Source organism: Panthera onca, chromosome Y (genome assembly GCF_046562875.1).
Source record: "Panthera onca isolate mPanOnc1 chromosome Y, mPanOnc1 haplotype 2, whole genome shotgun sequence".
In the NCBI taxonomy this organism is placed as follows: Eukaryota; Metazoa; Chordata; class Mammalia; order Carnivora; family Felidae; genus Panthera; species Panthera onca.
The window spans coordinates 7,897,380-7,921,658 of record NC_138358.1 but is presented as its reverse complement, the minus strand read 5'-3'; the positions used below and the strand labels follow the sequence as shown (position 1 = coordinate 7,921,658).

The 24,279-nt window shown below is 55.7% G+C and overlaps 1 protein-coding gene across 1 annotated transcript; it reads left to right on the top strand.

The window, feature by feature from the left end:
* Positions 1–2,836: 2,836 nt before the first annotated feature.
* Positions 2,837–5,300, top strand: LOC145715009 (testis-specific Y-encoded protein 3-like). Its single transcript, XM_081794596.1, has 5 exons — positions 2,837–3,127; positions 3,629–4,006; positions 4,699–4,776; positions 4,921–5,032; positions 5,125–5,300. Exons 1-5 carry the CDS (start codon positions 2,837–2,839, stop codon positions 5,298–5,300), a joined length of 1,035 nt encoding a protein of 344 aa, XP_081650722.1.
* Positions 5,301–24,279: the final 18,979 nt, after the last annotated feature.

The following is a 24,279-nucleotide window of genomic DNA, read 5'->3' as shown; positions in this document are numbered from 1 at the left end:
ACGTGCTGTGTGAGGGGGGAAAGCAAGTGTGAGTCGTGAGGAGGAGCTAGCCTCGTGAGTGGGATGTGGCAGAGGGCATGAGTGAGTGCACAGGTCCACTAGAGTGTGTCTGTGAATGTATTGTGGCTGGCGCCTGTGAGTACTTTTGCCTGAGACCTAGCGTTTGTGCTGGCAGCGTGCACGTGTCTGTGTCCACGTGCCGCGTGGCCGTGCATCTTTGTGCCCGAGTGAGTGTGTGTAGGCCGTTGGCAAGCGAAGGAAAGAGACTGGGGGCTTTCCTGACTTGGTGAGTAAGGGGGGGCTCCAGTGCCCAAGTGCAGCGAGTGCAATCCCTTCGCGCCTGGGATCGACACGGAGCTAGCTGATCACCTTTCATGACGGGAGGAAAGCCCGGACTTTGCCTGGGTCCGCTCGTCCTGTGTTGCCTTGGCCAGGGGCAAGTTGGGGTTGGGCCACCCATGGCGCAGTGGAGGAGGACCAAAGTTCCCTGCAAGGAAGTGGGCGTTAGTGGAGGGAGGCAGCAGAGAGCATGAGTAAGTCTGGCCCTGCTCCTGGAGCGGCCTAGGGGATCATCGCAAGGCCTTGTGGTCCCAGCCAGGGCATGTGTCTCGGTGAACATCCTCCTGGATGACCCTGCAGAGACAGGCCTGGCTGGTCTAGAGTCCCTTGCGAAGTTGGGGCCCGGCCCCTGGACCCCAATACTGTGGTAGGTGTTGTTCAAACTGAAAGGCATTGCCTGCTTGTCCCAGACAGTCCCTGCACCTGGGACCCAGATTTGTTCCCACGTTCCTGCCACGGGGTCTCCCGGCGATGCGTGGGAGTTTGACAGGCCCCATTTCTCTGGAGGGAGTGAGTTGCATAGGTCAGGTGCACCAGGGTCTGGGCCTGCTTTCCTGTCTTGCCCACCCGCTACGTCCTCTGCTGAGGGCAGCTTGAGGGCTCACCACTGGACCTGTTCCTCTCCCTTTCTGGGTAAGAGTTTGCCTCTCTGTCGGTCACACTGGCCACCCCCTCTCAGCCCCCTGCCACCTGTTCAGCCTCCCCCCATCCACCTGCGTTTCTATGCATTGCTGTCACCTGAAGCGGTGGTGTGCTGCCTCATATATCACAGCCACCCTGGAGCATTGCTGTACCCCGTTCGTATCCTGACATAGCCCAGCGAGTCTGGAGGAACCTCTTCTGTGTCACGGAAGCAACATGTTGGCCAGAGGGCCCGGCACACGAATTTGGAAATCCTAGAATCCCCCGCCTGCCTGGCAGCCTCCTGGTCCCATAAAGAGGTAGGGGAACACTGCATTCCACCAAAGGGAAAAGGCAATGCATGAGTGTGGTGCCTGGCCAGGCAATGCATCTCGAGCCTCCAATCCTGCAGTGGCTCTGTGTGGTGTGTGTGTGTGTAGCTTATGCTGTCTGACATAGACCGGCAGGGAGTCCACATCACCACTGCCCTGACAGGGAGGGAGACCACATCATCGCCCTCACTGCACACCGTCTGCAGCTTATTGCTTCCCCAAAGTGGTCATGTGGCTTCATGTAGACCCTGGGGCGTGTCCCTCACTTGGGTCCCAACACTGCATCCCCCAACCCCCCGATACCTCTCGGAGACCCTTGAAATCATGCTGCCTGTGGCACAGGGGGACAGTGTTTTGAGCCAGCGCCCACGCTCATGGCAGCCTGCCGCCTAAGTGAGTGGTAAAGGAAATGGGACCAGGATGAACAGACATACGGCCAACGAAGGCCTGGGGAGGGTCCCTGTGAGAAGATGGCCAAGCATTGTGGGAGGAAGGGGACCGCTGTCTGTGGGACAGACACAAGCTCCAGGAATCCCAGGGCCCACGGTCACGGGTCTTTCCTGTGCACTGCCACACACGGGAGCAATGGGCAGCCCGTCATGAGAGGGGGGGTGTGTGCTTGCCAGTGTGTCACTTTCCAGGCAACGGGGACAAACGGCAAGAGCGGCGCGCATGATACGCAGCCTCCCCTAGTGTGGCGTCCTCTCCACGTCACACACCTCTGGTCACCGACCTTCCCTAGCCGGTGCACTGCTAGACTGCTGTCATGACATACATGTCTTCTGGGAGCAAGGATGGACGTAGAGAGTATGCAAAGGAGGCTGAGCAGATGGAAAACCGGGGTGCACAGACAGCAGGCGCACAGCTGACATGCGTCTCCCGGACAGCCAAGGTGATCCGCTGAGTGGATTTGTCGGACTAGGGGCACAATGAACAAAGGTGGCGGTGTAAATGGGCAAAGCGGGGAGGTCCCCCTTTACCCGTGTGTGTAGATAGCCGCGTGCCCAGCGCAGCGTGGAATGCAAAGGTCGCTTTCGCATGGCCAGAAGCCAAACAGGGCACCCAGAGCGCACAGAGGGCCGGCTGCAAGCCCCCCGGAGGAGTTGCACTGCACGGGGCCCAGAGCCTTCCTGCCTATGCAACAGACGCGCCCCAGTTTCCGGGTGACCTAGGGGCGGGACCGCCGAAGCCACGCACGCCACCGTCCCTATGATTGGTCCTGAAGGCAGTGAAGCGGCCTGGGCGTGGCTTGGAGCTCCCTCAGCCTCAAAGCCGCAGGCGCACACCTCTCCCCACAAAGGCCTCCGAGGCAGCATCGGCATAGCGATAGCCACCGCCGAGGCATCCTGGGTACAGCACCATGCGCATGCGCATGCGCATGCGCATGCGCCCCCTCGACCTTTGGGCTCTGGGAGGAAGGGGGAGCGAGTTGCCAGCCATTGCCCTCAGGGCTCCGCTCACTGGGTCTGGGGAGGGGGGCCGTGCTTTCACCTCCCGCTTCGTCGTCGGTAGGAGCCACAGTTGGTGTCTCGGGCCGGGGCCGCATGTTGCGCGACTCGTGTTTCCGAAACACTGGGGATGCCCGGAGGCCCCATGCCGCCTTCGACCGGGAACGGGGCGGTCGAGAGACGAGGGCCCGTGGGGACACTGGGTCTCCGGCAGGGCCGGAGGTGCCGCAGGCCGAAGGCTTGCAGGCCACAAGCGAACAGCCTGTGCAGGAAGGCCAGGCCCGACCCGAGAGGCAGGTGGGCGGCCCCAGCGAGATATCGGTGCCGCTGGTGCATGACATAGTGGCGGTGGAGGCGCTGTGGGGCCTGGCGGAGGAGGAGGTTGAGGTGGCGGCCGCGGAAGAGGACGCGCCTGGGGAAGAGGGGCATGAGCAGAGGAAGAAGGGGGAGGAGGACGAGGAGCAGGAGCCGGGGAAGGAGAAGGTCCATGTTCACGAGGAGGAGGACCTGAAGGGCGAGGGGGAGCAGCAGGACCAGAAGAGCAGAAGGAGGAGGAGGAGGAGGAAGAGGGGGAGAGGCAGCAGGAGTAAAAGATTAGAAGGAGGAGGAGCAGCAGAAGCCCAAGCAGAAGGAGGAAGAGCGGAAGGAGGAGGAGTTGGCGGAAATGAAAGGGGAGGAGCAGGAGCAGCAGGGTATACAAGCGGGCGCGGCGGCGGCGGCGGCGGCGGCGGCGGCGGCGGCGGCGGCGGCGGCGGCGGCGGCCACGGCGCCGGCCGCGGCGGTGGCGGTGGAGGCATTGGCGGCGGCAGTGGCAGGGGAAGGGGACCAGGAGGAGGAAGGGAAGGCGTGCGAGCCATTAAAGGGAGAGCAGAATTGCAAACGGAGGAGGAAGAGGAGCAGGAGAAGGAAGCGCTGGAGGAGCAGCAGCAGGGCGAGGAGGAGGTGGAGGGCAAGGAGGACAAGGAGGAGCGGGAGGAGGAGGAACAGAAGCCGAGTGAGCAGGAAGGCCGATGGGTGGAAGAAGCCCAGGAGCTGCAGGTGAAGCAGGATAAGAAGGAGCAGGTAGAGTCAGGCCTCCGTCCTTGCCCTTCCCCACTGGAGGCTCTGGAGGCTCTGGAGGCCCTTCAGATAGAGCTACAGCCGGTGAATAAACAAGCCAGCCGGGAGCACGCTCGACTCAAACTCAGGATGTGGCAGAGGCGGCAGCGAGATCTGCAGCAGAGAGGTGCCCTTATCCAGGGCATCCGAGGTTTCTGGGCCAAGGCTGTATCCTTCCTGCTGCTGGTGGAGGGTCCAGAGGGGGCTGGGCTTGCGCAAGAGGAAGGAAAGGGAGGTGACATTTAGAGGAACCCAGGACAGGGACTGGAGCTACGCCACGCTCCAGTGGCCGGGAACGTGCAAACGTGATCCCATCCGGTGGTCCTGGCTCTGCAATGAGTGTGGGAGGAGGGCAGTGCCGGGGTGGGGGAGGCATGTGTGCTTTACGTCGCACCTGGCACGGAAACAGCGCTGGGAGAGTGGGGAGTGGCGGTGGAGGTCCAGGCCAGGTCGGGGAAATGACCGAGGGCTTCTTCCCACACAAAGCCGCGTGGGGGCACGTTTCTGGGTCCCGCTAAGCATCTTGCTGCGGGGAAGGCGATGTGAATGCCCACTGGTCGGCGCGAGACCGGATGTGTGCTGTCTGGCTGTGTGGAAGTAAGCGTCCTCAGTGTCCTCACGAGCACACAAAGCTAGGCGTGGTTGCGGGCGTCTGGGCATGCACAGCCTCCTGTGCGTGTCTAGCAGAGCCCTGCGCGATCCTGAGACCCCGTGGGCCTGGACGCAGCCTGCGGGGAGGGCTTGAGACCCTGGGGGAGGACGCCAGTCCCGGGGGGAGGACGCCTGGATGCTGTCCACACTGGTTCTCTGGTTCGAGCTCTCTCACGCCCAGCACCTGAAGGCTCTTTGACCTGCGGCAGTTTGTGAACCACCCTCAGATGTCAGCCCTGATTAGTAAGCCCGATGAAAGCATGCTTCGCCACATGACCAATTTGAAGGTCGGCCTGGGAGTGGGAGGTGGTGTGGGTGGCTGGCTGTGTGGGGAGGGGAGGTGGTGGGGAGAAGTGATGTGTTCCTTCCTCAGGGGAGGGCGGGTCTCCTGGAACAAGATTTCACATTTCTGCCCCACTGTACCACGGCAGGTGGAGGAACACAAGTTTCCCAGGGAATGCCGGAAGATCCTGCTGTTTTTTGGCAAGAACTCCTACTTCCAGAATGAAGTCGTTACGAAGGAGTATGTCCTAGGCCTTGATGGTAAGTGTCCACTGACTGCATGGGCGGCAGTGGGTGGAGGGTTGAATGTGATAAGTTCTCTGGCGCCTTCTCACATACGCGTCTTCCTGCAGGGTATAGGGCGTCTCATTCCAGTCCCATCCAGTGGTACCCAAGGTACAGACAGGAGGCCTACAGACGCAGGCATGACAACAGCAGCCTCAACTTCTTCAACTGGTTCTCTGACCACAGCTTTGCCGGCTCTAGCAGGATTGCTGAGGTGGGGCCCTGTAACAAGGAAGGGAGGTGATTTTCATGGGTTCCCCCACTGCGTGGGATAGCTACCTGAGGCCTGGCCTGTCTCCCCTACCAGATAATCATAGAGGATCTTTGGCCCAACCCCCTGCCGTATTTCAAGATGAAGGAGGCCCCAGGAGAGAGAACTGAGAGGGAAAGAGGTGAGCAGCCAAGGGTGTGGGCACGGAAATGTGTGTCGTGGGGTCCAGGGCACAATTCTCTTCTGCATGGAGGCACCGAGACTCACAGCGGCACAGGAGGTGACCCCAGGTCAAAAGGGCATCAGCCTGAGACAGGGAGTCTTAAGAAGTAACGTGTCCCAGAGGCTTTGCCCCTTTGGGGAGCCTGAAGGTGGGAAGGGGGCTAGACAAAAAGAATGAGCAAAGCGGGACAACCAAAGCTGGCTCATCACATAGCACGGTGACAACTGTCATTCCCGGACCATGAACCCCACCCTCAGGCCTCCTACCACCATCCCACATGTTGTCTGGCTTCTGGATCCCCTTGTCAGCTTTGGCACAGCTTATCACACCCTCCCATCCTACTTTCCGTTTGGAAACATTCAAGCAACCTTACTCAGGGCCAAGATAAGACTCTCACCTGTCCTGTGTGTGTGTGTGTGTGTGTGTGTGTGTGTGTGTGTGTGTGTGTGTGTGTCTGTCTGTCTGTGTGTACCCATATATCCCAGGGATATGCACGATCTTGAGAAGAGTATGAAGGAGCGTCGCACTTCATCGACCCCAGTGGAAACCCTTCCGATGCTCACCGATGGTCCACAAGATTCTCCTGGCCATGAAATAAGGACAAGGGTGGTGGTGACACGTGGCGCAGGGCGGGGGTCCAATACATTGGAAGAAATATAGAATGGGAGATAAACAGCATGAAGTGTTTGTGTGTGTCTTCCTCTCAGGTTCGCTCTGGGGCGTGTCCATGTATACATGCGGCTGTCCAGAGGTGTAAGTGTTCTGTGCCTGCACATTGGAGTTCCAAGGAAGGGCGGGACGTAGGACATTGTCCGTAGGGATGGGTCACACATTGGGATTGCATGTGAGGTCAGTAAGATTGAAGCAATGGGGACTTGGGTGAGGGAGGCCAGGGCACAAACCTGAGAGAAAGGCCAGTGCCCAGGTTCATAGCTTTCCTGTGAAAATGAGGAAATTCAAGGAAACGGAGAGGCCAGCACAGGCCAGGGATGTCCAATATTCAGGGTTTGGGCATGTCCATGATGGTGCCCCCAGAATCCCGCATGGGGACACCCTCAGTCATGTTGACTGAACCGCCACACAGGGAGGAATTCCCAGGGTTGATTACCCTCTGGTTTTCAGACGTCTACCAATGCAGACTGTCTTGTGGACAAGGTCAGGATCTCAGGACCAGCCACACATATTTGAGGGATTGTGAGCAGGTTGTAAGATTGGTGTCCAGGGGAAGGAACCGAGGGACCAGAGGCAGAGTGGGTGGGTAAGACCGAAGAAGTTCTGCTTCAGGCAGAGTTGACAGGGACAACATACACACTGCAGAGAAAACAGCCCACTACAGTCTCACGCAACTCCAAAATCACAGCCAACTTTGCTGGTTCCACTTCCTGAAGCTGAGCCTCCCAAACACCGCTTCACTTGTGTGAACTTTGCTGTTTCTGAAAAGACCTCTGGTTACGAATGGGTGGCCCAGATTGCAAGCCAACAGAGGGGAGGGTCGCGGGGAGGTGGGGCTCTTCAAGGGCACGAACACGCCAGCCTCTCCCGTGTGCCCTCTGCCCTCTCATCATCAGCCGTGATGAGTCGGGTGATGCTCTTCCTCTGTGTCCACAGGCTTAAGCCGTGTGTCCAACACGCCATGTGAGACTTGTGAGAAGACTCCCAAGTGCAAACACCAGCAGGCGCTCAGGGAGGTCGCCTCGTCCCAGGCAGCCTGTGTTCCTTTGCCTGAGTGCCAGGACAAAGGCTGCCTCGGCCACATAGGGAACGATGGACTTGTGAGGCCTTAGCATTCTGTGCAGAGGTCCCCGGCAGGCCTGGGGCTTAGAAAGGACTGGGACGAGCCTCACCTGCGAAGACGTGAGTGCTGGGATACTCCTTACACAGCAGATGGCTGCTTGCCAGAGATGTCTGTGCTAGGGATGGGGCAAAAGCTCCACCGTGCGAGCAGTGCAGTAGACAGAGTTCAGCCTTGTCCATCGCAGGCTCTTCTGTATCCCCATGTACCACGGCCCCCAGCACAGCGTGCCTGAGACTGACCTCCCGACACTAATATTCCTGTCTCCCAAGCTGCCCAAGCTCCCCAGGATCCCCACTGCACAGCTCTGCAGTACAAGAGCCTTCTCTGCAGTGGGTCTATTCCAGAGAAGGCGTGGGCAGTCCCAATGCATGGAGGCCTCTTGCCCCTATCATATGCAGACAACATGGTCAGCGGGGTGTGAGCACGCTGTGGAGTTGAGGATCTGTGCGACCAAGCCTTACCTCTTCCAGGGCAGAGGCTGTCGCACTCTCTAGAAGGGAAGGCAGGCCTTTCTCTCGCTGCTGTCTGCACGCTGGCTGGAGAGGCACGTCTTCTCAGCTGCTTGATGGGTAAATGTCAGGGTACCCTGGAAAAGCTCCCAGTGCTGACCCGAGTCTTTGGGTGTGAACATCCAAAGAAAGTATGGCCAGTGATTGTGCAGTGGGAATACGGCCTCAGTGGTCATGAGGCTGGGCCCTTTGGGGCATCTTTCTGCACAAGCAGGCCGTTACTTGATAGGTCTTGCCGAGCAGGAACACTTTACGGGACAGGTGAACACAGGGTCCCCCACATGTTAATATCTCCAGCCAATACCTCCTTAGGGGCCAGGGTGACGTTTGCGCCCGGCCTGTCCCAAAGACAAGGTACGGACAAAGTGTGGGTGTGGAATACACTCACGGCACCCAGAGCCAAACCCTCAAGTGTGGACACTTGAGGTCCGTGGGCAGAGGCCTCGGTGCTCTGTGTCCGAGGGATTACAGCCCTCATGCTGCACACCCGGCATCCCCGGGTGTCCTCCCGTATCCGCAGCTCTCCCCGGGGAGCCCTAGGGTCCAGGAGCTGCTAAACCCCCTGCACAACTGTATCTGCTGCCCAGCGGCCTCTTCCACCCCAACATCAGCGTGTGTGGGCTCCAGAGTGCTGTCCCTCGAGAGAGGACACCCTCAGCAATTCAGGAGCCTTCTGACTTCCATGTCTCTGAACCACACGTGTCTCATTGGCCTGTCGGGATCGTCCCGTTGTTCTCTGTTCACAGGAAATGTCTCGCATTGCCTGTGCTCCTCTGTCTCCCTGAGTGAGCCCTGGCGTGTTTGTGTCTTTTCCTGGCTTTGCCTGTGCCGACACCTCTCTGGTGATGCCTCCTTGCCTGGCCTAAGTGGGCACAGCTGTACCCGTGTAACCGCCTTCGTCTCTGCACACCTGTGTGTTGGGTCAGCTGTGGCTCTGGTGGCCTGTCTTGTCTTTGGTGTATGCTTCTGCGCTTGAGTGTGCTTCCCTCTGCATTCAAACCCTTTCTTCCACTGACAGATCCAATTGCTGTCCTGCTGTCAGGTGGAGGGGCTTCTGCGTGTTCTGTTCTATGTTCCAGGAGCCAGAAATCCTTCCGTGCCTGTAGGACCTTCGTCAGAGGATTGGCCATGCACTCACTGCCAGCCAGTTAATGTCCCCAAATGCAGCTGGCTTGCTGTGAGCATTCCGTCACACCTCTATTTTCTGTCCTTCTGTTTTCAAACCCTTTGCGCCCGAGGGGCTCAAACGTCACTGGCCTGCACGTTGCAGATGCAGGCGTAAATTGTGAAAAGCGGACCGGCAACGTTTTCCCACTTACTCTTTTGCCACGTGGCATGTTCCTGGCTGGGAGAGACTTCCCCCTGCCAGTGTGTGTCTCGTTTCCGTGTGCCTCCTGTGTGTTCTGGTCCCTAATTTGTCCATTACGTCCTACCTGGGAGTCTGATTCATGTCTGCAGGAACGAGGCTGACACCTTTGACTGCTGGGTTCTGAGCTCAGCTTAGTCCACCAGGACTAGTGCGTGCCTGAGGGACACAACGGGCAGTGACGGATGTGCCCGTATCCTTCACGTGCAAGCGCTCCGTCCAGCCACCTTCGCCGGGACATTTCTCAGCGACCCCTCTTTGTTTGTGGTGAGAGCACTTGCCTCTGAGAAATCTGACGAGGCGGTGAAGCATTGCTTACGGCTGCCCTGTGCAAGTTAGATCTCCAGAACTCATGCACATGGCATGACTGCATCTTCACACCCGAGCCCCGACACCTCCTCATCGCACCCTCCCCTGATTAGCACCACTCTACTCTCTGGTGGACTGCATGCCTTTAACTCCTTTAGTCTCCTCAGGAATCCATCAGGCAGGGCTCACCACCACTGTGCTTCTGTCAGGGGCTGGCTTCTTTCAGTGAGCCCAGTGCTTTCTGCACTGATGCTCAATGCACCCGCAGAAGGGTGAGCCACACTAAGCCCGGCGGCAAACCCTTTGGCCCTACATTTCCCACATGTGTGCCTGGTGGCAGAGGTGCACAAGGAGCCCGCCTGCATGCGTCTCCCAGGTCCTCCACAGGGTACAAAGTACCGCCTCAGGAGGCTGATCCGCATCACATGGGCATAGCTCTGCTTGCACGTGTTAGCCTTTCGTATCATACAGGCAGCCCAGACTTAGAAATCCTGCTACCTGCTTACAACTATCCAGCCCTCGTGCTTCTGCAGACGCTCTGTGTCTGTACAGACATTTGAGTCACGGTCTCGTGACCTTCCAATACAGCTTGATGGTCTGTCCTTAGCTTACAGCCTGGGATGCGGTTCTCACTCATTGTCCTCCCCTCGGGTGCGAGTTTCCTCCATCACTGTGGTGGAAGGTAACCTTTATCACCATACGTTGGCTTGAAATTACTGGGCGGATCACCTGTCTGCGTCCGGGGATCCGAAGGAGACCTTGGCTCTTTTGCTCACGGTCCACCCTTTCTCTGTGATGAGTCGCTTTGGATGAGAAGCTTGCCAGAGGCGAGGGGGCCTCAGAGTTGAGCACATTTCCTGGGCATCTGTGAGAACTTCGTTGGTTCCACTCGGAAAGCATTGACATTCATGGATGTGCAGCCTCTGCTTTTGCTTGAATTTGCCGAGCTTTGGGACGTGATTTCTTCCCGCATGTGCTGTGCCTAAATCTCTGCTGTGTCTTTCCGGCAGTCCCGTTTCCTGTCTCCTGCTGGTAAGTGCAGGGCTTCCAGCAGCCCTGTGGGGAACGGGTCCTTGTTTTCTTCCCTGCGGTGCCCTCTTCCTCACCCCGAATGACCTCATTGCAGCTTCCTTCTCGTTCAGCGATCGTTTCAGACTGCCCTTAAGGTCCAGGTGGGAGCGGTGCCTTTTGTGCTGAGGGCTGACCACTGTAGAGCATTCGTCTCTGTGCAAATTGCACAGGTGAATTTCACCAGGTGAAAGTGCACACTGCAGTTGCCCTGTCTTCAGAGTCAGCCCACCTGTCTCCGCCTCGGCTGCCCCTGCTCTCCTTCCTCCTACCCTCTCCTTACCTCCCCCTCCCTTGTCTTCTTCCTGTCCCTCCCTCCCACTTTCCTTCCAGCTCTCTTTGTCTTCGTCTCCCTCCTCTCCATCACTAATGCCTCCCCCTGTCTCCGCCTGTCTTCCTTGTAATAGGTGCCCCTCTGTCTCTTCTTGTCTTGCTCCTCCTCCCCGTCTCTCCCACCAATCTCCCCGGACTCTCCCTCTCCAGGCCGGTCTTCCCCTCCACTCGTCCTTCCTTCATCTGCTCTGCTTGCACGTGTCTCTCTCTCTCCCTCTATAGCTCTGTCTCTCTGTGTGTCTCTTTTTCGCTGTCTCTCTCAGTGGACCTTCTGTGTCTGGGTGCATGCTTCTTCAGAATTCTTGTTGGTGCCTGGGAAATGGGAAGGGAACTCGTCTGCTTTCGCGTGTACTAGTGAAAGCAGGCACAGGGCTTTCTCAGAGACAGACACAGACAAGTCTGCAATTCTCGGTGAAGGGCCCCTACGTGCCCTGCGTGGTTGGAGTCGTCCTCCTTTTAGTGGAAGGTTAGATTTCAGGACCGGAGCAAGCTGCTAAATCCTACTACTACCCCATCTCCCTGGCGCTCTGTACGGAGATCAGTAGGGCACCAGTGGCAGATGGTGCTCTGGGGGTTGTTCTTTGCTCTGAATTGCAGTGCAGTGAGGTCTACTGAGCTGTTTTCTTGCAAGGACATGGCGGTGGGGTGGGTCTAGGGTGGGTGTCACTGGTTCTAGGTGGGCACCCACCTTACCGCCGCCCTCAGCCTGACGGCCAAGGAGGAGATACCGTGCGGACGGCCATGTGGCCCCGGTAGGCGTGACACTAAGGACTTCTCCAGGCTTTGCCCCAGCTTCATGAAGAAGGGGCAAGGGACGGAGCAGGGAGTGGCTCACGGCGTGGACGATCCTGTGCTGAACGCTCTGGTGCCCGTAGTGAGGCCTCTGGGGAAAGGGTGTACAAGCGACCACACACTGCGCGATACCGGGGACCTCGCAAGTGAAGCCTGGAAGGTGACAGCGCTGAAGAGGACATGCGGCAAACGGGGGCCACGCTGGCACCTTGGCACTCGCTCCAGAGCCTGGACCGGCCATTGGCGCGCGCTTGCTGGCGGCCAGCACCCTGTCTTGCTGTCTTGCAACTGATTGCTCCCCGAACCTGGCCAGCTGGCCTGACCTGCCCTGGAACCACTTCGCCCCCAGGCCGCATGCGCACACTCTTCACTGCCTCTGTCTCGGCCCCTCCTCCACAGCAGCCACAGCCAATGCGGAGTCCTCAAATCCCAGAGCCTGTGCGCCTGCGCTCAACTTTGGCGGGCTGCGGCGGGAGGCTTCAGGGAGCTCATGGTCTTGCGGCCAAGGCTCCCCCCACCTGCTGCCGTTTCCTGTCCTTGTCCTGAGGCTGCCCTAGCTACACTGGGGCCGGGGCCGAGCGTCATGGCCAGCGTGTCGCGGTCCGGACAAAGCGGAGATTCCCGCCGACCCTGGGCCCTGATCGTCCCGGATGCGAAAGGTGGAGAGTCCCGGCCCCGCGGGAATGCAGGGGCGCTGGAGGGCGTGGGCTGGCCGCAGTCCCCAGGTTCAGGGGCGGCAAGCGCCCATCCTGTGCAGGAAGCCCAGGCCGGGTGTGAGATACAGGTGGCAAGCCCAGCGGAGGAATTGGTGCTGATATTGGATGACGGAATGGTGGCGGCTGAGGTGGTGATCGGGGAGGAGGAAGAGGACGGCGAGGCGACCAAGGATGAGGTGGCTGGAGAGGAGAATTCTGAGGAAGCCAAGCCAGAAGCAGAGGACATGCACGAGGAGGAGGAGGTGGAAGTTGAGAGACAGCAGCAGGAGGAGTTTCAGGAGCAAGAGGAGAAGCGCGAGGCAGATGCAGAGGCGGAGGAGGGGCCCCAGCTCTCCCAGCCGCTGCAGCAGCAAGAGCCAGCGCTGCGTCCTGCCTCAGCCCAGGACCCGCTGGCAGCACTGGAGCGTCTTCAGCTGGAGATCAGCGCTGGGAATGCCCAGGATTCCAGGGCCTTATGGCGGCTGAAGCGCAGGATTCTTCGGAGGCAGATTTCTTACCTGGATCACAGAAGGGCCATCATCAAGCACATCCCTGGCTTCTGGGCCCAGGCGGTATCCTTCCTTGTGCTGGTGGGTGATGGCGGGGGCTGTTGTGCAGGAGGGCTGGGCACTGAGAGCAGGGTGCCTCAGGGCGATGGCCCCCAGAGAGGAGAGCTGGGGAATGGTCCCTGGCCCTGGGTTGGTGTGGTCTGGGATCCAGTGTAAGGCCTTGGACAGGGGCGGTTGTTGGGGATGGGGGGACTTGGTGACTGGGTCTGTTTCCTCTAGGTCTCCGCCAACGTTGGCCTGCAGGCTGGTCTCAAATATTACTTGCAGACACGAGCCATGTGTCCCCATGCTACCAGAGCTAGGGTAGCACAAAGCAGCCTTCACTCAGAGCAGATAAGGCAAGGAAATATTTCGCTGCAAAATGGGAGAGTTACGCAGGCCGCACACCCACCTTCACATTCACAGGCTGTGCACGTTTCCTAGCAGTTCCTTCAAAAGAGAGCATTTCAGACACACACTCGTGACCTTTAGTGGAACCACGCCACGCCCCTTTGCCAGACAGTAGGACGACTGAGACCCACTCCGAATGGGGTACAAGCTGCCTCCTCAGACCCTGACACACACACACACACACACACACACACACACACACACACACACAGAGGATTCTCTCCTGGTATCTCCACCCCTGCTTCCCTCTCTGTCCTCAGGCTCCGGCTCGGTCCCACCCATGTCTTTCTCTCCGGACTGGCCGTGTCACTGTGTCTAATCCTTTTCCCTCCTCGGCCCTCCTCGTCCGTGCTTCTCGATCTCTTTCTCCCTCCCACACCCTCTGCTTGCAGCGTAAGTGTGCAGTCGGGTTCCTGTAAGCCATGTTATTCCATCTGGACTCAGGAGGCTGGTGACAACATAGGTCTTCACGGGAATATGCCAAGAAACCCAGCCGTGAGGAGGGGTCAGAGCACATGCCGACATCACAAGCTATGATGGGCTGCTGGCAGCCCACACAGGTCAGATATAGGAAGGAACTGTGAGGCGTGCAGGCAGTGGAGTCTCTCCCTGCTGTGTGCAGACAGCGTGGGAGGTACAGGAAGCCAACGGACTGCCCAGTGTCGATGGGGTCTGATGCATCTGCAGAGGCTGAGGAGTGTGGGGACTAGTGTTTCCTGGTCTTTCTGCACATGCCGTGATCTAGTCCCTTGCTCTTAGCCTGGGAGGGTTGGAGGGGGGCTGTGTCTGTTTCCACAGCATCTGAAGGCACAGCTCCTTGACACAGCACAGATTCTGAATCACCCCCAGTTGTCGGCCATGATCGGTGCCCAGGACAAAGACGTGCTCAGCTACGTGGTCGACTTGGAGGTGAGACCGGGGAGGCTGTGGCTGGGGGCCGTCCCGTCGGGGGTGGGATTTGGGCAGGAGAGGGTGAGGCAAAGGTGCTCACCCTCACAGCCAGGCAAGTAGCTCAGGACCCCGAGGGAGGACACTTGCCCCCTCCTGTCCCATTGCTCACGGCAGGTGGAAGAAGTGGGCCATCCCAAGTACCGCTGCAGAGTGATGTTTTTCTTTGGGGCCAACCCGTACTTCCGGAACCCAGTGATCATTAAGGAGTATCAGCTGAGCTTTGCTGGTAGGGTGTGGGTCCCATGATGGTGCGGGGCAGGGGGATGAGGAGCATGAATCAGGGGCAGGAGGGAGGGGGAGGGGGAGGGGCAGGTGGGTGGGGAGGAGGCCATCAGCTTGCTCCTCAAATCCTCTCTTCCTGCAGGCTACAGGACATCGCGTTCCACTCCAGTCCAGTGGTTCTGGGATGATGAACGTGGAGCTCCCAGTCGCAGGCATGACCCCACCAGCCTTAACTTGTTCAACTGGCTGTGTGAGCACAGCTGCCCAGGGGCGAACAGGATTGCCGAGGTGGGGCCCCTGAGGCCTTCGTCAGCAGTGGGGATGTGGGTGGCCCCCGGCCAGAGAGGAGAGTGGGCTATGCCCAATGTGGCGCCGGCCTGTGTCCTCTTCCAGATCATCATCGAGGACCTGTGGCCCAATCCCCTGCAGTACTACCTGAGGGAGGAAGGGACCAGAAGACAGTGATCTGACGTGCTCACGTGTCGGTGAGAACCCCAGTATGCGGTGTGTTGACCTGCGTGTTGTATGGGCAAGGGAACGTGGGCCACACATTGGCTTGGAAATGGAAGGTCCGCCGACACAGGGACACAGGTAGCATGGGGAGAGGGTGGGAGGATGACAGGGGACCTGCAGAGACTCAGCTGCAAACACACAGAGGGTCGAAGCCTGCAAACCAGATGCAGTCGTGCTGTGGGCTGGGGCTTTGGAGAGCAACTCGGGAGGAGCAGTGCTTCACCACAAATGCTCCCCGTGGATGTCCGCCCTGTCCCGGGCTTCCCCCTGCTCCTTCAGTCTGGATTTGCCTGCCAGTCTTTGGGTCAGGAGCTGCCGTGTCCCCAGGCGCCACTGTGGTGAGAATCTCGCACTTCCTTCCATGTGCCCCACCACGCCATGTCCTCCCGCACCCCGACAGCCATTCTTAGAACTGGTCCAAGGCCATTGGGGGCTGGAAATGAATCCCTGGGTGAGAAAGCAAGGGGGATCGCAAAAGGGCGAGGCACAAGAGTGACACCATCTGGGATGTATTTGCAAATATCCCGTATCATTCTTGGTGTCTGTTGCGTGGGGGCGCGTGTGTGCGCGTGTACGCAAATGTGTCTGCGTGTGCCCACATGCGTCAGGTGCTCTGCATCTGTGTGGGCGTGAATCGTGCAGAGCTTCTATCTTTGCCCATGCAGAAACAATGGAGGACGCCACCAGTGCTGGAAGACATGGGTGGATGAGTCTCCTGTCTTCTACATGCCCCGGAGAGAATTGAGGAAGAGATAACGTGTGGCAGCCTTGAAGAGTTTCCACGATGTTTATGTGGACACATACAGGAAGCTAAAAACCCTTCTGTTTTTGGTGTGTGTGTGTGTGTGTGTGTGTGTGTGTGTGTATGGGGACCTGAGGAGGGACGATGAGGAAGGGACCTGAGTGTGACTGTCCTGCCGCTGCCCGGGTGATTCTGTGTGTGCGGGAGAGGTGCAGTACTGGGGTGGGGCCGGTGTTGCCATGTGCACAGAGGCCTGCCTTCTTGGGCAGGAAGAGCCTGGAAGGAGGAGGAGGAAGAGACAGACCTGTTATTTGGAGATTTATTGTATAGGCCAGAGCCGAAAGGCAGGGAAGGGGATTGCACAGTGGGACCAAATTGGTCCATTGGGTCCTGGTACAGTGTGGCCAGGACTCGGGGGGTTTCAGCCAGGACCCTTGATCCCAGAGGGGTGCTGTGTCCTTGGTGAGATAGAATCCAGTCAGCAAAGCCTCCAGTCAGGATCAGAGCGAAGACCACATGTCCCCGGACAACTCAGGAGCAGGCAGGCTTCTCATCGTCGATGCCAGTATACCTTGCTGCTGCCTCCCACACCCGGGGCTCCTTTGACCCCGAGCCCTGTCCTCAGACAGTGGCTCAGGATGGGAGATGTGTCAGGGGGAGGGGCAGGTGTGGGTTGTGGGCAGCAGCGAGGCTTATGAGTGGGAATTCATGGAGAGAGTACGCACGAGGGCAGAGATCCAGCGTGAGTTCGTGCGAGTGTGTGTGGGCGTCTGTGGCAAACTGGGCCTGAGATCCGTGGTGGTGCCGGCAGTGTGAGCGTGCATATGTTTGTGCGATTGCGTAGCGGTGTGTCTCTGTCTGTGCAGGAGTGGGTGGTTAGGCCACTGGAGAGACAAGGAGAGACACAGCGGTCTGTGTGAATGAGGTGCTTATGTGGGACGGTCAGGTGCCAGAATACAAGAGTGCAGTCCCTTCCCTCCTGAGTCCTGATGGTAATCGCTGGGATGGGTGCAATCGTTGCTGTGCCAGGGGGCTCAAGTCAGGATGCAAAAGGGAGATTGGTGCAAGGTCAAGAGGGGGGCCGAGGGGAGGAAAGCCTGTGTCCAGTGGCCAGTGGACCACTTGTGAGTAAGTGTGCTTGTGTGTGTGTTAGTGTGTGTCTATGTGGGAGTGAGTGTGTGTGTGTGTGTGTGTGTGTGTGTGTGTGTGTGTGTGTGTGGCTCTGGTGGGCCGACAGTAGCAAATATGTAGGGGCTACATGGTGTGCCCAGGCTTTGTGCACAGGGTAGCTAGGGAACCCAACCTGTCAGGCTACGTGGTGTGCAGAGGGCGTAGGTATTTCCCTGGAGGGAGCCGTCTAGCAAAAATCTCTGCTCTTGGCAGACGAGCCATGTTTTGTCACCAGTCAGCTCTTCCTTGGGGCTCTCCTCTCTGCTTCCTGTGCACCAGGCCCAGGGAAAGGGAGGAGCTGGGACCCTAGACCTCAGGTGACTTGAGTCCCCCAGGGGTGCCATAGCAGGGTGGTGTTGGTGATCCATGTGTGGATGGGCAGGTGAGCAGCCTGCCAGCTGCTCTCTGAGGGGACAGTTCCTTGCCAGCAACACCTCTCCCCGCAGCACAAGATCACCACTGTCGCTGCAGCTGGGCTGGGGACATGTCAAGGTGTGTCCCAGAACTGTGTTCCCCTTGCATGTAAGTGGTGCCAGAATGCGCCTCTCAGTCCCTGTGCGGGTGACCCTGATTAGCCTCAGGCTTAGTCGACTCCTGGCCTCATGTAAATGGGGAACTGGGTTCCTTTCTCAGTGTCTCAGCGGTTGCATGTCGACAGAGGATGCTGTGGACATTGTGGTCAGGATTCTGACCGGGCTCCCCCCGCCCTGCCCCAAACCACAGTGGGCAGCACATGGCCCACTGTGTGTGCGCTTTGGGGAGTCTAAAGCCGTACAGCCCCTCCAGTATTCTTCTCAGGTGGTGGAGGGTCAAAGGGGCCTAGGGAGGAACACTGGTCCCAGTCTGCTGCCGGCTGTGCCCACAGGTGTGTGTGCCCAGCTCCTTGACGCTGAAGCTGCAAGGCTTCTGCCCTGCCCCCAAAGCCCCATCCCTAGAATTTGCGTGTGGGCCAGATGGAAGTGAAGTCCCAGTGACCCTGCGGGATCACAGCGGGTGGTCTCGTCTGTGCCTGGCCACCCACCTACCTGCCTTCCCCGCAGCCCGTTGCCCCCATACAGGGCTTTCGGTAAACACGCGGCCACCGTCCAGCATGAGAGGAAAGGCTTGACGGTGTCCCAGTACCGCTGGTCATGTGTTGGCTGCTGCCAGCTGACAGCATGGAGACCCCATGGCCCAGTGGAGGATGTCCGACCTGTCCTACAAGGAACTGGGGACGACTGTACGGATGCATCAGGTCCCATGCAGTAACCTAGGCCTGACTTTATCCGCCTAGGGGGTGATCGAAGAGCCTTGGGGTCCCAGGCCTGGCATATGTGTCGGTGTGCTCCCTCCTGGATGGCGCTGCCGACACAAGGCTGGCTGGTCAGGGGTCGCGTGTGAGGCCCGTTGGGTCCCGGCCTCTAGGTCCGATACTGCCGTAGGTGTTGTTGAAAAGACAGAGCACGATATGACCATCCCTTGGGTGTCGCTGCACCGGGCATCCCGTCGCTGCTCCCAGGTTCCCACTACCGAGTCTCCCCGGGAGGCCTGGGAGGTTGCCAGGCTCCTTTTGCAGGGACACAAAGGCTTGTGAGAGCCCATCCGCAGGGTCCGGTGCTCATTGCGGATGACTTGGGGGCAGTGCGAGATCTATTGCTCCCGTCCTTAGAGGAGATTGTGGTAGTCTTAAGGGACAAAGATGTGCCTGGAGAATAGAAGGATGTCCAGAGGAAGCATTGGAGGAGGAAGAGGACGAGGAGGAGTAGGAGGATGAGGAGGAGTTGGAGGAAGAGGATTGGGAGGAGTTAGAGCTGGAAGAGAAGGGTGAATGATTGGGTGCAGGAGAGGGAACAAGTGGAGGAGGAGGATGTCCAGGATGAGGAGGAGCACGAGCCAAAGGAGCAGGAGCAGCTGGGGGAGGATGTTGAGGAGGACGAGAGCAGAGGGAAGAGGGTGGGGAGAAAAGATAGAGCCAGGGCTCCAGAGCATGAGTAGAAGTGTAGGAGCAGAAGGAGGAAGAGCCCGAGGAGGAAGAGGTGGAGGGAGAGGAGGAGCAGGAGGAGTTGGAGGAAGAGGATTGGGTGGGGTTAGAAGAAGAGGAGGAGGAGAAGGAGCAGTGAATGACTGGGTGCAGGAGAAGGACAAATGGAAGAGGATGATGTCCAGCACCAGGAAGAGGCGGATTACGGGCCAGAGGAGCAGGAGCAGCTGGAGGACGGAGTCGACTAGGACGAGAGCAGAGGGAAGAAGAGGTGAAAGGTCAGAGGTAGGGCAGGAAGGGCGGTAGCAGGAGAGGACCTGGAGAAGGAGGAAGAGTCCTAGGAGGAAGAGTTGGAGGAGGAGGAAGAGGTGAAGGACGAGGAGGATCAGATGGAGGAAGAGGACTGGGAGGAGTAGGAGGAGGAGGAAGACGAGTGAATGATCGGGTGCAGGCGAGGGAAGAAGTGGAGGAGGAGGAAGTCCAGGACGAGCAAGAGGAGGAGCACGAGTCGAAGAGCAGTAGTAGCTGGGGAGGAAATTGAGGAGGACGTGAGCAGAGGGAAGAAGAGGAGGAGGAGGAAAGGTAGAGCCAGGGCTGGAAGAGCAGTAGCTGCAGAGGGGGAGCAGAAGGATGAAGAGGCCCGAGGCTAAGACTTCCAGTACTGTGTTGAATAACAGTGGAGGCGGTGGACATTCCTGTCTCGTTCGTGACTTGAGCTGAGAGCTTTTGCTCCTTGAGATGATATTCACGTTGGGTCGTTCATACATGGCTTTATGATCTCGATGTGTGCTCCTTCTATCCCTACTTTCTTGAGGGGTTTTACCAGGAAAGGATGCTGTATTTTGTCCATCACTCTGTCTGCATCGATTGAGAGGATCCTGTGGTTCTCGTCCTTTCTTTTATTGATGTGAGGAATCCCGTTGATTGTTTTGCAGATGTTGAACCAGCCCTGCGTCCCAGGTACAAATCCCACTGGGTCGTGGTGAATAACATTTTCATGTATTGTTGGATCCGAGGGTCTAATATCTTGTTGAGGAGTTTTGCATCCATGTGCATCAGGGAAATTGGCCTATAGTTCTCCTTTTCAGTGGGGTCTCTTTCCGGTTTTGGAATCAAGGTAACGCTGGCTTCATAGAAAGAGCTTGGAAGTTTTCCTTCCATTTCTATTGTGAGAACAGCTTCAAGAGAATAAGTGTTAACTCTTCCTTAAATGTTTGCTGGCACTCCCCTGGAAAGCCATCTGGCCCTGCAGTCTTCTTCCTTCGGCAGGTTTTGGATTACTAATTTGATTTCTTTACTGGTGATGGGTCTGTTCAAATTTTCCTTTTCTTCCTCTTTCAGCTTTGGTAGTGTATATGTTTCTAGGAATTTGTCCATTTCTTCCAGATTGCCCATTGTATTGGCAAATAATTGCTCCTCATATTCTCTTCTTATTGTTTGCCTTTCTGCTGTGTTGGTTGTGATGTCTCCTCTTTCATTCTTGCGTTTCTTTATTTGGGCCCTTTCCTTTTTCTTTTTCATCAAACTGATGACTGGCTTATCAATTTTGTTAATTCCTTCAAAGAAGCAGCTTCTGGGCTCATTGATCTGTTCTCCTATTTTGGTTTGTTTCTTTGTTTGTTTGTGTGTTTGAGGTTGTTTTTGTTTTTGTTTTGTTTGATTTTTGGTTTCAATAGCATTAATTTCCGTTAATCATTGTTATTTTCTGTCTCCTGAATGTTTTGGGTTTCGTATGGTGTTCTTTTTACAGCCTCTTAAGGCGTAAGGTGAGGTTGTGTCTCTGAGATCTTTCTTTCTTCTTTAGGAAGACCTGACTTGCTAGATAGGTCCTCTTATAACCGACCCTGGTGCGTCCCAGAGGTTTTGGGTTGTGGTGTTATCACTGACTTCCATATACATTTTCATTGACTTCCGTATACTTTTTATATTCTCTTTCAACCCTTGCTTAGCCCATTCAATCTTTAGTAGGATGTTCTTCAGTCTCCCAGTATTTGTTACCTTTCCAAATTGTTTCTTGTAGTTGATTTCGAGTCTCTTAGTGTTGTGGTCTGAAAATATGCACGGTGTGACCTCGATCTCTTTGAACTTCCTTAGGGATGACTGTTTTCCCCAGCATATGATCTATAGAGGAGAATATTCCATGAGCACCGGAGAAGAATGTATATTCTGCTGCTTTACTATGAAATGTTCTGAACATATCTGTGAAGCCCATCTTGTCCAGTGTGTCATTCAAAGCCCCCGTTTGCTTGTTGATTTTTCGTTTACATGATCTGTCTGTTGCAGTGAGTGAGTGCATAGAAGTCTCCTCCTATGATGGCATTACTAAGAATGAGGTTCCTTATGTTTGCGTTTAATTGGTTTGTATATTTGGTTGCTCTCAAATACGCCACATAAATGTATCCATTTGCTAGGTCTTCTTGGTGGATAGACCCCTGAATTATGACATCATGCCCTTGTGTATCACTTGACACAGTCTTAAATTAAAGTCTAGATTGTCTGATAGAAGTATGGCTACTTTGGCTTTGTTTTGTTGACGGGTAGCATGACAGATGATTCTCCATCCCCTTCTTTTCACTCTGAAGTTGTTTTCACATCTAAAGTGGGTCTCTGGTAAACAGCATATCGATGGAACTTGTTTTCTCATCCATTCTGTTCCCCTATGTTTTTTGATTGGAGCATTCAGTCCACTGACGTTTAAAGTAGTACTGAAAGACACGATTTTATGGCCATTATCTTGTTTGAAGAGTTGGAGGAAAACATATCTATATATCTTTATATCTATATCTACGTCTCCATCTCCATCTGTATGTGTATGTGTATGTGTATGTGTATGTGTATGTGTATGTATATGTATATGTATGCGTATGTATTGTATTAACTGTATCTATATATCAATATCTATATCGATATGTATATGTCTATATACATCTATATATATAATTCTATATCTATTTGTATATATAAATATAATTATAAAGATAGATAGATAGATAGATAGATAGATAGATAGATAGATAGATATATAGATATCAATTTCCCTCTGAGTGTCCCCCCTTAAAATTGCGTGCAGGTGTGATTTAGCGGTCACAAACTCCTTTAAATTTTGTGTATCTGGGAACCTTTTTCCTCTGTTTCTATTTTGAATGACAGCCTTGCTGGATAAAGAATTCTTCACTGTGGATGTTTCTAATTCAGCACTTTGAACGTATCCTACCACTCCTTTCAGGCCTGCCAAGTTTCTCTGGATAGGTCTGCTGCAAACCTGATCTGTCTTCTCTTGTAGTTTAGGGACTTGTTTCCCTTGCTGCCTTCATGATTCTCTTTGCCTGAGTACTTTGTGAGTTTGAATATGATAGGCCTTGCTGAGGGTCAGTTTTTGTTGAATCTGATGGGGTCCTCGGTGCTTCCCGGATTTTGATGGTGTGTCTTTCCCCAGGTTAGCAACATTTCCCACTATGATTTGCTCACATAACCTTTCTACCCCTTTTTCTCTCTCTTCCTCTTCGGGACCCCTATGATTCTGATGTTGTTTTTCGTTCTGCATGAGTCACTGATTTCTCCAATTCTTCAATCGTGCTCTTTTCCTTAATCTCCCTCGATTTTGCTGCTTCCATAGTCTCCTTAAGTTGGTCCTCTGAATCGCTGATTCTCTGTTCTGTCTCATCCATCCTTGACACCGCTGCATCCATCCGTCATTGCAGCTCAGTTATATCATTTTTAATTTCATTCTGGCCAGTTTTTACTGCATTTTGTCTCTGCACAAAGGGACTCTAATCTACATTGGACTGCAGCTAGTATTCTCATAATCGTGCTTCTAAATGCTGCTTCAGACATCTTGCTTGTGTCTGTGTTGGTTGAATCCCTGGCTCTCGTTTCTTCAGGCTCTTTCTTTCTGGGTGAATTCCTTCCCTTTGTCATTTTGAATGGAGAAAAGGAACTCATGAGGTAGAAAATTCAATGAAATATTCAAATTATAAAATGTTAAAAGTAAAAACTTAAAAACACACATGTGAATAATGGAATGAATGATGCTAGATTCTAGGCATGTTTCACGTGGGTGTTGAAAGTGGTTTTGACACAGGAGAGAAAAAAACGTGGGAGTGGAGAAAAATTTAGAAAATACTAATAAAAAATATTAAAAAGGGAAATGTTGTGAGAATTTGAAAAATCAATACACTGAAGTAGACTAAAAGGAGAAGATGGGAGTAAAATAGAATCTGTGAATATAGACACAAAAGGAAAGAATAATGTAGAAGAGTATTAAAGAAAGTTAGTAAAATTTCCACCTGCCCAGTCTCCTTCGCCTCTCCGCGCACAAAAGCACCTCCCTTCCCATGCCTCCTCGCTCTCCAAGTTCACTTCTGCATGCCACGTACCTGCTGAATTCGGTGGTTCAGGATATGCAGATTGCTGTGCTAATCCTCCAGTCAGTTTCCTGGGTGGGTAGGATGGTTTAGTGTTGGTCGGGCTGTATCTCATGCACGCGAGACACTTAAGAAGCTTCCATGCTGTCTGCCATCCGGGCTCCTCCCCAAAGAGGTGAGATCTGTAGCACCAGTTCTCCGATATGAGACATCCCACAGGAAAGTTGCGGTCGGTGACAAAGCGGAAAAGGGCATGTACCAAACAGGGAGGTCACCCTGGAGGGGGAGGCAGAGAACCTGCTCCAGACCTGGGAGGGGAGGCAGGGGCTCAAATGCTGGAGCCACGCCCACTGCCCTCCAGCTGATTGTTCCTGAACAGCAGCCAACTGTCTGGGTCTGGCCTGGAGCGCCTTCACCCCAAGGACCCATGGTCAAAAAGTTCACTGCCTCTGCCTCTGCCTCTCCCCCACCTCCACCGCAGCCACAGCCACAGCCACAGCCACAGCCACTTCAGTGTCCGAAGGGCCACGGGGCCGTGGGCGTGCTTCCCAAATGCTGGTGGGCTCCAGAAGGAGGCGGCAGGCATTTAAAAACCTTGGGCCTTGACACTCCACCTGCTGGGCCTAGTCTGGAGCCTCATGCCTCAAGTTCCCACTCCTTCTGCCCTATGGCCCTAGCCTGAGGATGGGCTAGGGCCCCAAAGAAGGGAGTCCTGTTCCGGAAAACGCTGAGATTCCTGACAATACCGGGCCTCCATTCTGCTGGAAGAGGGCGTTCGAGAGTCCAGGAATCGTGGCAACACCCCTGTCTCAGTCCCAGACAATTTCACTCGTTCATACGCACGCACACGCACACGCACGGGCACGGGCACACACACACACTCCCCCTCTGTGGCTGTCTCTAGTGGTGACTTACTCTCCTTCTTCGGCCTCCTTCCATGTCCCTCTGGCCTCTGTCTGTCTCTGAGTCCCTGTGATCATTTTCTTGAGGGAACGCTTCCTCCCTCCCGCACCTCCATCTCTCTTTCTCTGTCTCTGTGCT